Genomic DNA, 16,436 nt, shown 5'->3' with positions numbered 1-16,436 from the left:
ACAAACTAGACCACCACTGCTGATTAACCTACTATGCCACAGTCAACTATTTATAGGTAGGCTTCACTGGAAGTCTTAAACATGTATATCTAAACATTAATGTTCTGCCACTATTGATAGATAAAAGCAGATGTTGATACATAATATATACTGAACAAAATAAGTTAAGGATCATAAACTTGAAACAGTGCAGTTTTACATACAAATAATAATATGATTATATTTTAAATTTTAATGACAGAACATTCATTTTAGTCTTTAATTACACAAAACAAATTCATTTGTGGTAATTGCTACCAAGAGCAGATAACCCTGAGTAACAGCACCCTTGAAATGAAAGTGTAAGAGGAAGTAGAGCAAGTTAATCATGTAGACAAGGAAAACTCATCAAACTGCAATTGGCAGTTTGATAGGCAGTATGACCTCCGTTGACATCAATAACTGCCCTGCAACGTCTGCACATGCTCCTTATTAGTCGTCGGTGGCTGATCTGTGGGATGCGCTGCCATTCCTCTTGCAGAGCAATCATAAGCTGTTGGCGGTTCTGTGGCGGATTAGGTCGAGCTGAAACCCGGCGTTGCAAGGTGTCCCAAGCATGCTCGATAGGGTTCAGATCAGGGGAACGACTTGGCCACTCCATGCGAACGATTGCTTCACGTTGAAGATAGTCGTTGACCACACGAGCACGGTGAGGACGAGCATTATCATCCATCAGAATAAAATCATGGCCAACAACTCCTGCAATGGGCCTTACTATAGGGTGTAGAATCTCGTCCCTGTATCGAACAGCTGTTAAAGATCCATTGTCTATGATGTAGAGGTATGTATGGAAGTCAACACTGATCCCTGCCCAAACCATCACTGACCCACCACCAAAGCGAGCATGCTGGACAACACAGCAGTATGCATAGCGCTCTCCTTGGGTTCTCCATACCCTCCTCCTACCGTCATGGAAGTCAACACAAAACCTAGACTCATCTGTGAACATAACATTTCTCCAATGACGTAATTGCCAATTCAAATGATGAGTGGCCCATTGATGTCTGGATTGTCGATGACCTCTGGATAAAATTGGTCGGACTGCTGGTCTTCTAGCTCGTAAATTAGAGGCATGGAGTCTGTTTCTGATTGTCTGGGATGAAATCCTTAGATTTGTAGCACGCTGAAACTGAAGATTCAAGACAGGAGCACTCAAAAACCGCTGACGTCGTGCCGTGATGCAAATGAATCTGTCCTGTCGGGCTGTCGTACAGCGTGGTCGTCCAGATCTGGGGCGTTGACGGACGTTATTTGTCTGTTGATAGCGATTCCATAGCCTACTAATCACGCTCTGAGAAACATGAAGCTGTGCCGCCACATTTCGTTGAGTTTGACCAGCTTGAAGGAGCCCTATAGCTCGCGCGGCTTCCATATCATTTAAATGTCTTCGCATGATTAGTTTTTCAAGTTTTCGTTACAAATTGATTAAATGTTTCCAAATTCAACTTTTTTTAGCTTAGAAGTAACAGAATCAAAACCTGCAAGATTCCTCTGTAGTAATAGACCAGTCAGTTTTTCACACCACCATAGTTAACTAGAGCGGAACGGCAAGACCTTCAGATGCACGTGCTTTCACCTTTGACATGACTTTAGGTACATATTGGAGAAACTACGAGTGCAATTACCGGCAATACATTATTTGAATTTCTAAAGATATTATGGTCACAATTTATGATCCTTAACTTATTTTGTCCAGTATATATATATTTCAATAATTGCTGCTGAGAATCATTAGAATTAACTTTTAAAAGAAATATCTTATAATATTATGATACATTACTCAATCTAATAAATGGATACCAAACAGGTGTATATATAGATATATATAATATTATAAACATACAGAGATATTCTACAGTCAGAAGACAACAGTGTTACAATAAGACACGGCACACCAATGTTAGTTACAAAACACGCTTACGTTTGATCCAGTCTGCAGGCAAAGGTCAAATGATACAGGAAAAAATACAGTATAAGTGTGATGAAGGTTTAAAAATGATCATTTTTGTCACGACATCAAAATAAAAAATATGAAGAGGATCAACATGTGTCAAACAACAGCTGATACCCTCAGAATTAATTTCTTACAATGAAAAAGAACCACACATTCTTTTAACCACATTTAATGATTAAACGTGATATGAACATGTTTGTCAGTAACAGATAAGTTCAAGTCATATAGAATCACAAAGATTATATGTCAGCAACTTCATAGCAAAGGTATACTGATAAAGCAATTAAATTGAAGCCGATGATATAGGGCAATGTTGATACCATTTACACCTAACAATGACAATTAATTATACAACTTAATAGATGGTGGACAAAACAAGACACTCCAAATTAGCAAAAACAAATCACATGTTTACCATATTCAACATAATACCACTCCTTTAACCTTTTTTCTTATTCCGAGTTAATCAGAAGTAGGATGATATCAGGTATATGACACTTGTACAGGCTTTCTAATCCTGAAGTACCAATTCATTATGACGAGCAATGCCTGGGTACTTATGTCACTGATGGTAAACATGCGGGGGTGGCTGTTGTATTCAGGGTAAATGTACTCACTTCCAGGGTCTTCATCATCAGGAGCCTGTGGAAGCTTGCGACGTGTCCGTTTACTGTAGTTAGGAGTCAGTCCTGTAGACCCGGAGGACTGGGTCTCATCATCAGATGTTTCTAGAAAATATTACCATGTAATACAAAGAGTCCACTAAACAGGTACCAGTAATGACAAGAGTTGTTCAATGAGAAAGAGGTGACAGGCTGTAATGCAAATTATTTTCAATTCATGTAAGAAAATTACAAAACAAAAATAAATCTTTGTAATGCTACAGTAACCCCTTGTATTCCTCGTCTCATGTAACTTATAAAAGATTACCTGTACTACTAGTGTAAACTATCTGAAGACAGAAAAAACATGACTATCCTAGTAACCTACCTCAAGACAGAGACTCCCCTGCAACCTACATGAGAATAGAGATGACTTGACTCCCGTGTAACCTAGATGAGGACAGAGATGACCTGACACCCCTGTGACCTACCTGAGGACAAAGATGACCTGACTCCTTTGCGACCTGAGGACAAAGATGACCCGACTCCCTTGCCACCTACCTGAGGACAAAATTGACCTGACTCCCGTGTAACCTAGATGAGGACAAAGATGACCTGACTCCCTTGTGACCTACCTGAGGACAGAGATGACCCGACTCCCTTGCCACCTACCTGAGGACAAAATTGACCTGACTCCCCTGTGACCTACCTGAGGACAAAGATGACCTGACTCCCTTGTGACCTACTTAAGGACAGATATGACCTGGCTCCCCTGTGACTTACCTGAGGACAAGATGACCTGACTCCCTTGCAACCTACCTGAGGACAAAGATGATCTGACTCCCTTGCAACCTACCTGAGGACAAAGATGACCTGACTCCCCTGCGACCTGCCTTGATATAATCAGAGACCAATGTCCCCTCTCTAACAGGAATTCGAGATCCAAATCCTCGTGGTGAGCGACCAATACCACCGTCCTTCTTTTTCAAAGCAGGGAACTGTTGTTTTATTGTCTCTAACTCTGCAGTGAGTTCATCATTACGATCTTTCAAATCCTGGAAATCAAAACAAAACCTATATAAACCTCAGTTTTTCATACACAAATTTTTAAGATTTTCCATTCCAGAAGACATGAATGTTCAAATGAAAAATTGGACATCATAACTCATATCATTTCAATATGTTGTAACTTTAAAGATCCATTCCATTGGAATACATTTCAGATCTTGAAGCTACAGAAATATTTTTCAAACTATATTGATTAGGATCTACTCTTCTAAAAGTTGTTCTATCTAAGATATACACACAACAAGTTTAAGTACCTTATTTTCATTCTTGACTCTCTCAATTTTCTCTTCTGTCACTTTTTTTTCATCTGGAGAGAGAACACCAATGGACTCGAACTCATCTAGCTGTAAAAGATATGTAATTCACATCGTAATCAAAATGGCTAAACTTTCTATCATCCATTTAAAGTATTTTCTAAATCAATCGAGCCTCTGTCGCAGTTGTTACATATGTAATGTTACTTACAATTTCCTGTAAAATACAAGTACATAATGAATAGATGACCAAACACAGTTGCTATTAATGTCACAACGGTCATAAAAGGCCTTTTAAAGTAAAAATAGCATTTTTAAAATCTTTTTATTAGATGTTATATAACTCACCTTTCTCTGAAGGTCGTTGACGGACTGTAGTTCCTTTTGAAGTCGTGAGTTTTGTTTCTGAACATCTGTGCGCTTTTCTACTGATTCTATCAAATCTCTCTCCAGTCTCTCTATCTCCTTTAAAGATAATGTTTCATTTACGTCAACTATGATAAACTATAAACTGCCAGTGTAACTGCTAAACCTCCATCTTTTGAACCATGCTAAACTTATCTTAAAATCTTATATTTGTAAGGTTGTGCTAAACTTGTCTGAAACGTGTCTGACTTCTACACTTGAGAGTATGCTGAACTTATCTAAACCTCCACCTTTTAATTCAGAGCCTGTGCTGAACTTACCTAAACTTCCAGCTTTTAATTCAGAGCCTGTGCTGAACGTATCAAAGCCTCTAACTTCTGAACTTGTTTGTATAAAGCTAAATTACCTTCTGAGCCTGTGCCAAACTCTCTCTGAGCTTTCTGTCCTCGTGTCGGAGCTGTTCCATTTCCCCTTCAAGGACTGTTTTCTGTGTGACAGCCTGCGTGTTGTACTGTTCTCTCTCATGCTCCAACTCACTCTGTAACATCTTCACCTGTTCTTGGTACTTCTTCTCCACTGTCCTGTTAAACCACCAAGCTTCAAGTATTACATCACAGACAACACTGGCAGATACAGGCAACATGTCGGGTACATGATCTTCTCAACTCACAGTAAAAATCTATCCACCAGTATGGTCATTTCTCATCAAGTATACACTCCTGATTGTTGACCAAGATATTATACTGATAACAGCAACATATACAGCACTATACCATGTAGTCTTAGTATACAATGTACACACACTTAATTTAATATATATTACTGGTGAGTGAGAAACAAGATATCCCCATTTCCATTTAAATCTATTTTAGGGTCTAATTCTAAGTATAACTATATATCTGCTTTCTCTATTGTATCCCACATCTGTCCAATAGACACTTACAGTTTCCATGGGACTTGATGATATCTGTGTGTTATGGAAGTATTTAAGTAATTAACATTACAGAGTGATGTTGGTGAAAGTCATTAATTCTCAAAGATACCAAAATATCATTTCTCTAGGTTTCATTTTGGTTATCATGACAATCTCAATATTTTTTGATGAAAACTATAAAGTCTTGATGGAATTCCTGATGTTGATTAACAGGATCCTACATGGATCTGTTCAGTGGACAGGAATATCTCAACCTGAGTGTAAGAGTTTGGCTCAGCAAGTCCAGTGTTAACCAGTCAAACTATTACACTCAGCAAGGCCAATGCTAACCAGCGAAACTATTACACTCATCAAGGTCAGTGCTGACCAGACAAACCATTACACTCAACAAGGCCAGTGCTGACCAGGCAAACTATTACACTCAGAAAGGCCAGTATTGACCAGCCAAACTATTACACTCGGAAAGGCCAGTGCTGACCAGCCAAACTATTACACTCAGCAAGGTCAGTGCTGACCAGACAAACTATTACATTCAACAAGGTCAGTGCTGACCAGACAAACTATTACACTCAACAAGGCCAGTGCTGACCAGACAAACTATTACACTCAGCAAGGCCAATGCTAACCAGCGAAACTATTACACTCATCAAGGTCAGTGCTGACCAGACAAACCATTACACTCAACAAGGCCAGTGCTGACCAGGCAAACTATTACACTCAGAAAGGCCAGTATTGACCAGCCAAACTATTACACTCGGAAAGGCCAGTGCTGACCAGCCAAACTATTACACTCAGCAAGGTCAGTGCTGACCAGACAAACTATTACATTCAACAAGGTCAGTGTTGACCAGACAAACTATTACACTCAACAAGGCCAGTGCTGACCAGACAAACTATTACACTCAGAAAGGCCAGTGTTGACCAGACAAACTATTACACTCAGAAAGGCCAGTGTTGACCAGACAAACTATTATACCCAGCAAGGCAGTGCTGCCAGCCAAACCATTACACTTGGCAAGGCCAGTGCTGACCAGCCAAACTATTACACTCAACAAGGCCAGTGCTGACCAGGTAAACTATTACACTCAGAAAGGCCAGTGTTGACCAGCCAAACTATTACACTCAGAAAGGCCAGTGTTGACCAGCCAAACTATTACACTCGGAAAGGCCAGTGCTGACCAGACAAACTATTACACTCGGAAAGGCCAGTGCTGACCAGACAAACTATTACACTCAGCAAGGTCAGTGCTGACCAGACAAACTATTACATTCAACAAGGTCAGTGCTGACCAGACAAACTATTACACTCAGAAAGGCCAGTGCTGACCAGACAAACTATTACACTCGGAAAGGCCAGTGCTGACCAGCCAAACTATTACACTCAGCAAGGTCAGTGCTGACCAGACAAACTATTACACACAGCAAGGCCAGTGCTGACCAGACAAACTATTACACTCAGCAAGGCCAGTGCTGACCAGACAAACTATTACACTCGGAAAGGCCAGTGCTGACCAGACAAACTATTACACTCAGAAAGGCCAGTGTTGACCAGACAAACTATTATACCCAGCAAGGCAGTGCTGCCAGCCAAACCATTACACTTGGCAAGGCCAGTGCTGACCAGCCAAACTATTACACTCAACAAGGCCAGTGCTGACCAGGTAAACTATTACACTCAGAAAGGCCAGTGTTGACCAGCCAAACTATTACACTCAGAAAGGCCAGTGTTGACCAGCCAAACTATTACACTCGGAAAGGCCAGTGCTGACCAGCCAAACTATTACACTCAGCAAGGTCAGTGCTGACCAGACAAACTATTACACACAGCAAGGCCAGTGCTGACCAGACAAACTATTACACTCAGCAAGGCCAGTGCTGACCAGACAAACTATTACACACAGCAAGGCCAGTGCTGACCAGCCAAATTGTTACACTCAACAAGGCCAGTGCTGACCAGGCAAACTATTACACTCAGAAAGGCCAGTATTGACCAGCCAAACTATTACACTCGGAAAGGCCAGTGCTGACCAGCCAAACTATTACACTCAGCAAGGTCAGTGCTGACCAGACAAACTATTACATTCAACAAGGTCAGTGTTGACCAGACAAACTATTACACTCAACAAGGCCAGTGCTGACCAGACAAACTATTACACTCAGAAAGGCCAGTGTTGACCAGACAAACTATTACACTCAGAAAGGCCAGTGTTGACCAGACAAACTATTATACCCAGCAAGGCAGTGCTGCCAGCCAAACCATTACACTTGGCAAGGCCAGTGCTGACCAGCCAAACTATTACACTCAACAAGGCCAGTGCTGACCAGGTAAACTATTACACTCAGAAAGGCCAGTGTTGACCAGCCAAACTATTACACTCAGAAAGGCCAGTGTTGACCAGCCAAACTATTACACTCGGAAAGGCCAGTGCTGACCAGACAAACTATTACACTCGGAAAGGCCAGTGCTGACCAGCCAAACTATTACACTCAGCAAGGTCAGTGCTGACCAGACAAACTATTACATTCAACAAGGTCAGTGCTGACCAGACAAACTATTACACTCAGAAAGGCCAGTGCTGACCAGACAAACTATTACACTCAGCAAGGCCAGTGCTGACCAGACAAACTATTACACACAGCAAGGCCAGTGCTGACCAGACAAACTATTACACTCAGCAAGGCCAGTGCTGACCAGACAAACTATTACACTCGGAAAGGCCAGTGCTGACCAGACAAACTATTACACTCAGAAAGGCCAGTGTTGACCAGACAAACTATTATACCCAGCAAGGCAGTGCTGCCAGCCAAACCATTACACTTGGCAAGGCCAGTGCTGACCAGCCAAACTATTACACTCAACAAGGCCAGTGCTGACCAGGCAAACTATTACACTCAGAAAGGCCAGTGTTGACCAGCCAAACTATTACACTCGGAAAGGCCAGTGCTGACCAGCCAAACTATTACACTCAGCAAGGTCAGTGCTGACCAGACAAACTATTACACACAGCAAGGCCAGTGCTGACCAGACAAACTATTACACTCAGCAAGGCCAGTGCTGACCAGACAAACTATTACACTCGGAAAGGCCAGTGCTGACCAGACAAACTATTACACTCAGCAAGGCCAGTGCTGACCAGCCAAATTGTTACACATATGGGTTGAGATATTCTTATCTACTGAACAGATCCATGTTTGATTGTTTTTCTCATATACACACAAAAAAACTACTTCTTCATTGCATCCTATCAATGTCTGGGCCATGCAATATGCATCAATATTGATGATGTTATCAATTTGCAACATGGTTACACATAAAACGATGATGCTACCCTATGGTAAGTGGTATCATAGTGTGTGTCAGGTTTTTTTTCCTATCCCATATGAGGTAAAGATGCCTCATCCTTGGGACCATGTGATCATTCTGTGAGGTATGTGAGAAATTCCAATACTTACCGGAGCAGATCTGATACATGTATTTCAGAGGTTAAAGTGTTGAAACTTATTAAGTAACACCAATAATACCCAGGAGTTGAGTGTTGAAGGGAACACATATAAAAAGTTTTAAAACCACAACCATTAAGTTAACTCTGTGATCTGCTACAGGAACTGCATTGTAAACCATGTATAGAAAATAGGGGAAAAGAAAAACACTACAGTACCAAACAGGAGACATGTACTCTGCCTCATGGGCAAAATGCAAATTTGATAGCGGAGCCCAGAATTAGGAATCTGCTATATAAAGATAATTATATATGATTAAACTGAAAATAAACATAAGGCATGCTTTCAATAATGTTAACCCTGAAGGAGATTTCCATCTATTTTCTATTTTCAAATTGTAATATATATATGAATTACTTTACTTAACCATCATGTTTATTTATAAAGAGAGTTCAGAGTTGATATACTAATGTAACTTTGAGCCAGAAATCAAAGTAAGCTTATTTATATAGTCAAAATGTTAAATACAAGTTATATACAAATGTACAAAGAAATAATCACTATACTGTACATCTGTAGATCACAGAAAATGTATCCTTAACCTGCATCCAACTTACAATAAAACAGCGGAAAATGTCACCTCCCTGGAACACGTTAACTACCCTCAGACTTTAATGTGCCAATACCTGTGGCACTGTTTATGTTTACCTATATACCTGTACATTCAGGTAGGACACTGTACACCAGTTACAATCAGAAACCCATTATATACCACTAACGGGACATCCTCTCAAGCTGAATATCTATACAGGTAATAAATTCTACAATGACATCTGGCCATTTAAAGATAAGAGAGACTTTTGTTAAATTGACATTTTCTATATAAGTTGGTGGGAGACACAATGACACACAATATCAGTCAAAGTGGTTTAATAACTCTTCTTCAAATACTATAGCCTTGACAGGATTCAAATAGTCTCTTAAGTTTCATCTGATTTAAGTGAATTCCTTCAATTTTTTTAAACAATGAAAGATAATGAAATAATATCAAATACATTATAAAATATTTCCATTCAATATCACAAACATTTACAATAATCAATCATTATAGTTTTGCATTACACAAACAAGGCAAATTGATCATTTCAAATATTTTAGAAGCATGCTATTAAAATTTACAAAGCCAGGCATTGATGGTATTGACAAGGAAAAATCATATCCCTCAACCTTTACAAATCAAAGTCCTTCTACAAAGCCCCATTTAAATATAATTAATTGCTTTTATACTTACAGGTAAGTTTTCTTAATCTCAATTAGTATCTTACTGAGGTGCATTAAGGACAAATTCATGTTGTTGATGTTAATGACAAGATCCTAAGATATATAAAGTTCTCTCCCTTCCCAATAAGTGTTTTTTTGGCACTATCTCATCTTCATATATTTCATTGTATAGCATACAAATCAGGCGGAGTAAGATTTCTTCTTTAGATAACTACACGCCCTTTTTTACGTAAAATATAAAATAATGGAATTATCTAATAAGTATTCACTTAGTAATATATACAAAACAGGAGGAGTTATCTCCCTTCTTCATAACTTCTCCTTAACAAAATGATTACTGACTTGCATGAAATGATTCAAACATATACAAATCATATAAATTTATGTTTCAAATTTTAGGATGAAAATAGTCCCTGTGATCCCCCTTTACCCAATAAGATAAATACTCAAAACAGTTTTATCCCAAATTCATCTATAAAATGAGAAACAAAACTGAGTTAAGATTTACTTGTAGTGATATTGATATCTTCATTTCTTGATAAAAGCTTGACATGACAGCAAATTCTGTGGTTGATCTCATAAATTTTATACTTAAACTGACACATACAAATCAAAAGAATGATAGGACAGACAATAACTGGAGACTTACAGCAGCTTTCTCTCCGTACTCTGCTCCATGTGAGCGTGGCGTTCATCAACTTCTTTGGCTAACTTTGTATTTCTAAGGTTGGCCTCTGTCAAGTCTTGTTTTAACTTTTCTGTCTCCCAATTAAACTGTTCCAGGGTTGACCTGTTGAATACCAGATAAACTTCTATTCTTCGAAAATGATGACAAAATAATTTTTAATGTATTATTAAAATTCCTATAGATTATATTCTGAGCAAAATCAGCTTCAGATAAACAATCAATAACACAAAAGATGTATTTTAGAAATAATGCGATTCTCTCTCCTTACAAATCAGCACTAAAATGTCAAGGAGCATGTGAATAAGATTTGTTATATATATATATTTGTACCGTGTATATGATGTATATAAACATAAGTACAAGATTCAGCAAAGAATTAAAGTCATACTTAAGGTGTCGGATCTCCTGCTGGTAGGAGGAGAGTGCTGCCTGGTAGACTGCATTCTGATCGTCTGAGTTGATGAGTTCTTGTTCCAGGTAGGAGGATAGCTCTGACAGACTGACCTTGGTGTTGAGGTCAAATCCTAGTGCCTTAAATATCAACAATAAAATATTTTTAGGAGAGTTTGACATCTTAGTATTAGTATCATCAAAAGAAATTTGATTTTAACTTTAAATCTTCATGTACAGCGGAGAGACCTAGTTTTCTTGTTTACAGAACCCTGTGATTGAAACCGAAGAATTCAACATCCTACACATTCTCTTGTCGAAATAAAATCCACATTAACTGAATACTGAAGTGATCTGATTATTGGATCTATGTATTAAATCGATATTGTCAATGCTATTTACATAGTGTTTATCTGGGACACCTGGTTATTACATACCAGAAGGATGTCAGCTCCATTGGTAACATTGTATTTTTCCCATAGGTCAATGATATTGTCTGGCATGGCAAACCTACAAAATGAATTGTAAACATTCATAATCCCTGAAATCTACCATTTGCCATGCATGAAGATACAGCAGTATGTTTTTTAGGTTTTCTAGCTGTGATAGGCTTGATTGAAGTACAAATCTGTTGTCTTTACCTACCCAGTGTTTGTTGGGTCTAGTGTAGTAAATATACCAGAGACACCGGTCCCCAATACAATGGATGGTGTTAGTCTCTCCTCTGCACTGGCTGATGCCATCACTTTGATTTTCTTTTGAGCAGAGTGTGTCCTGGGGGTAGGGGTGCCTAGTGAACGAGGGGTGGGGGGACATGCTGGTGCACTATGCTGCAGACCCTGTAGGAACTCATCAAAGCTTACTTTTCCGTCTGCATCAGAATCCAGTTTGTCAAATAGCTGCTGTAGTTCCTGTTCATATCCAAATATGGAGAACGTTATTTAAACAGTACATGAACACACTATTGAATCTGAAGCAGCCGATGAGGGACAATGCATTATCATTCTCAGAAATGATTATCTCTACTAGAAACAAAGCAGACATTTCAGGTATAATACAAATCAAACAGAAAAGAATAGGACATGACATAGGTTTCAATTGGATATGTTTGCCTAGTAAATGGCCTTCAAGTTGTGACCTCTAAAATGATATATATTAAACCTATATTCATGAAATGTATACCATGTACAATGTTGGTATCTCTACTTACATCATCATTCATTTCATCCATACCAATGTGATCACACACTGCTGCCAGGTCTGACAGAGTTATGTATCCTCGCTGTCCCACCCCTAGAGTCTGCCAGATATTGCGTAGATAGTCCTCTTCTGTCAGTTCCTGGGTCTGTTCTAATTCACACATATTTAAGTTCAACTGACCTACAAAACGTAATAAAACTTCACTTGTAACTCCATGTTTAGAAATAAAATGCAAATGTATTTAAAAAGTAGTAATTTTGTCACTATATTTTGGCTTGCCAATTTTATCACAATGTCTTACACTGTATTGTATCAGTGTATTGGTACATGAATAACAATACACTACACTATGGATTTAGCTGTTTTGTAACAAACTTTTAAATTTGATAAAATACTTTAACAGGTGAACTTTCCAATACATTATTTATATTTACTACTACTATGAAATGGTCTGAAGACATTTATGTTTAAACCTTGCAGTGTTAAAGATTATCAGATGTAGCATCAAATCTTATATAAGTCACCATAAAGACAGACTGACAAGTCCGTGAGAGTCCGTAAAAGTAGCAATCAGTCTTGATACCAGAAATGTATGTACCTTCTGCCTCAAACATCTCCCTCTCTTCCTCAGAAAGGGATGACGCCGATTCACGTAATGGGTTATCTCCCTTACTCCGTCGCAATGACCTTGAACCATCTTCCTGTAAAAGAAGTGATTTTTGTAAAATATCTTAACTGTTGCAAAAACTTACATTTTTGATGAAATTTGGTATTTGTGAAAGTGTAATGTATGATAAAGGGTATGTGAAAAGTTGAATAATTCAAACGGAAAAACACCTAACACAGGGATCACTATAGATACATTGGTATTACAAAGTAAACATGTATAGAAAATCATCACATGAAGCATTGTGAGAATATCATTACAAGTTGTTTGCCACACAGCAAGTCGTTCTCACGAAACTTTTAAATTAATTCCATTTAAACCTAATGGAATTATAATGGTAATATATACTAATACACATATGATGTATCTGTCCTCGTCCTGCAGAACACAACATGGCTATTGGTGTTTACAGGATGCAAAACTATAACCTAAATATCATTGTTGTACCTGTTTCTACAAATGACAACATCTGTGTCTGTGGTAGGTTTAAATTCCACCCTAGTATGAATATATACACTTGATAAATGAAAAATTAATTGCTTTCCTGATTCATCATAAAATTCATCATCCTGAAAATTGTCACATATACATCACTACCATATTATCCTACCATTATATTGCCTTTAACATCACTACCATATTACACCTAAATAAACCTACCATTATATTTCCTTTAACATCACTACCATATTACACCTAAATAACCATACCATTATGTTGCCTTTAACATCACTACCATATTACACCTAAATAACCATACCATTATGTTGCCTTTAACATCACTACCATATTAAACCTAAATAAACCTACCATTATATTTCCTTTAACATCACTACCTTATTAAACCTAAATAAAGATACCATTATGTTGCCTTTAACATCACTACCATATTAAACCTAAATAAACATTCCATTATATTGCATTTAACATCACTACCATATAAAACCTAAATAACCATACCATTATGTTGCCTTCAACATCACTACCATATTAAACCTAAATAAACATACCATTATGTTGCCTTTAACATCACTACCATATTAAACCTAAATAACCATACCATTATATTGCCTTTAACATCACTACCATATTAAACCTAAATAACCATACCATTATGTTGCCTTCAACATCACTACCATATTAAACCTAAATAAACATTCCATTATATTGCATTTAACATCACTACCATATAAAACCTAAATAACCATACCATTATGTTGCCTTCAACATCACTACCATATTACACCTAAATAAACCTACCATTATATTGCCTTTAACATCACTACCATATTAAACCTAAATAAACATTCCATTATGTTGCCTTCAACATCACTACCATATTACACACAAATAATCTGCCACTATATTGCTAATTAAAATTTGTACTGGGTTTAATTTTAAAGGTCTTTTAACTTGGTAAACTGACAGCAAATGATTGAGCAGATGACAGAGAACCATTAAGTGTGCCCACAGACATATATACTAAATCTAGAATAGTTATGGACATCACAATTCAAATGTCACAATGAGAATAGCAGATATATGAAATGTAACGCTAACATATTTCAATCATTAAATTTTAAGTGAACTTAATTTTATTTTTCAGCAGAGTCTGAATGCAAATTTTTGACAAATTCTGGTGTTTAGAGCTCTCTGAAAAGTAAACTCTAGCTCTGTTTTCTGTAAAGTCAAATCTGTTTTTACACAGCACCTCATGCTTCAACCTATTGGAGATATTCTGTTGTTGCCATCCTTGACACTAACAACACTTTTCATAGGTTAAGTAATAAACTTATTTTCATCATTTGAACTTCCTCTCATCTTTATATAACTTTTCATCATTACAATTGAATCTTCATATATGACTTTTCATTCTTTAAACTTTATTTCAACTTTGATCTTTCATATAATTTCAACCTTACAAATTCTGTTCATCTTGTTCTTTATTTCATTCAAATTATTACTTCATTTCATTCTAAACTCTGTTTCAATCTTAATTTCCTGAGGTGCTCCCAAAATAAAACATAGTTACGACAGCTGAGTTGGTAACATAATATGTGCAATCTGTCTTAGAATTGTGATAAGGAAATGTGAGAGCTAGGGGTATTAGTCCTGTGCTTATTATAAATACCATGTCACTTGAATTATTCTCATTTAAGGGGAAGGGAATATATTATCAAACTGAAAACACAGCTATCAGGCAATACTGATTGCTAAATTCTATGACATATTAATATCTCAATAGGTTGAACCTTAATGAACAATACACAGATATCCCAAATATGTTGATACTAATTATATACCACGGTGTACTTACAATGGTTCACAATTATGTATATAAACTCCTTTCATTATGATATCATTGGATGTTGGAACATTATTATTTGAATGTCAAAATACCCAACAAGAAAAATAATACAATCTCCCAAGATAAACAGATAGTTTAAGAATACATATCAGCACAACCCACTGTATTGTCTAATTAGTACAATAGAATCCAGTATCAGAGAGTATGGTGCTGTAATAATAAAATCAGGAAATACTATTGTACCTAGATTTGTTTCTGAAAACATGTTCTGCACCACCGGTTTAAGATTAATACCCAAACTTAAAGGAAATTCATTTCTGTATTACTGCGATCAGTTAGCATTTATAAATTTTTCTAGACTGTGTCACAAACTAACAAGTCAGGACTTTATAAATAAAAAATAAATATTTTAATGTATATCTTGACTGATGATTCAAGATTCAAATAATTGATTCCGATATCAAATACAACAAGCGTTCCAATGGCTGTCGTATTATTTACATGTGTAATAATCTATATCGCTACACTATTGAATTTACAAACAAACTTAAATCAAGAATCTTTCAAAAAAGATTTTCAACATATTTCTGGCAAAGTGTGTATTCAAACTGAATTAAGATAACAATTTTGATTTGATAACACCAGGAATGCAATCACACATCAACTTAATAACAACAGGGCAATGAGACGTGAAATGTAATGATGTGACCTAGAAATCAGACAAAAGACACAAATTAACAGGTAAAGACAATACACCTCACACTTTAGAGCAGGGTAAAGGTAGGCTTTGTTTAATTAATACCATACAAGATTTAATGCACAGTATATATACTGTCCCCATCAGTGAATAAACTTTTCCTATCAAAAAAAGAAGAAAGGGCCATAACTCTGTTAATAATGGGAATATGAAGAATTTCAGTTCACCAGATTGCAGCTCTGCCATCTCAATGGTTAGTTAATGTCAAGGACCAAGTGAAATGAAAAACTAAGGGTCATAACTCTTATGAAGCGAAAAGCAAAATTTTATGACCATCAAAGAGTAAACGGTGAGACTGAGAGAATTATATTGTACAAAGACATATCAGTTTTTAAAAACTGAGTGACTATCTCTTAAAATACATGGACAGTTTGACTTTATATGCAAAAAGCTGTATATTACACCTTATATATTAGCATAAAAAAACCTCTGGAAGGATCTTGTGATGAAAACAAGATAGAATTACACTGTGTCTTTATATATATAT

At 37.0% G+C, this 16,436-nt stretch overlaps 1 protein-coding gene across 1 annotated transcript in view; it reads right to left on the bottom strand.

The window, feature by feature from the left end:
• The window catches only part of LOC132561070 (ninein-like protein), a 58,069-nt gene that overhangs the window by 17,846 nt on the left and 23,787 nt on the right, over positions 1–16,436 (bottom strand). Inside the window, exons 5-16 of the mRNA XM_060225793.1 lie at positions 12,816–12,918; positions 12,228–12,397; positions 11,663–11,928; positions 11,455–11,527; positions 11,016–11,158; positions 10,589–10,729; positions 4,690–4,864; positions 4,266–4,382; positions 3,918–4,007; positions 3,452–3,650; positions 2,611–2,721; positions 1,961–1,972 (exon numbers count right to left, since the gene is read on the bottom strand). Of these exons, the coding sequence (XP_060081776.1) occupies positions 1,961–1,972; positions 2,611–2,721; positions 3,452–3,650; positions 3,918–4,007; positions 4,266–4,382; positions 4,690–4,864; positions 10,589–10,729; positions 11,016–11,158; positions 11,455–11,527; positions 11,663–11,928; positions 12,228–12,397; positions 12,816–12,918 (1,600 nt within the window). The remainder of the gene's footprint in view (positions 1–1,960; positions 1,973–2,610; positions 2,722–3,451; positions 3,651–3,917; positions 4,008–4,265; positions 4,383–4,689; positions 4,865–10,588; positions 10,730–11,015; positions 11,159–11,454; positions 11,528–11,662; positions 11,929–12,227; positions 12,398–12,815; positions 12,919–16,436) is intronic.

The sequence above is a fragment of the Ylistrum balloti genome, unplaced genomic scaffold, assembly GCF_031769215.1.
Source record: "Ylistrum balloti isolate Yb309-2 unplaced genomic scaffold, AGI_CSIRO_Ybal_v1 Utg371144, whole genome shotgun sequence".
NCBI classification, from domain to species: Eukaryota; Metazoa; Mollusca; class Bivalvia; order Pectinida; family Pectinidae; genus Ylistrum; species Ylistrum balloti.
This window is presented reverse-complemented; position numbering and strand designations above follow the sequence as displayed.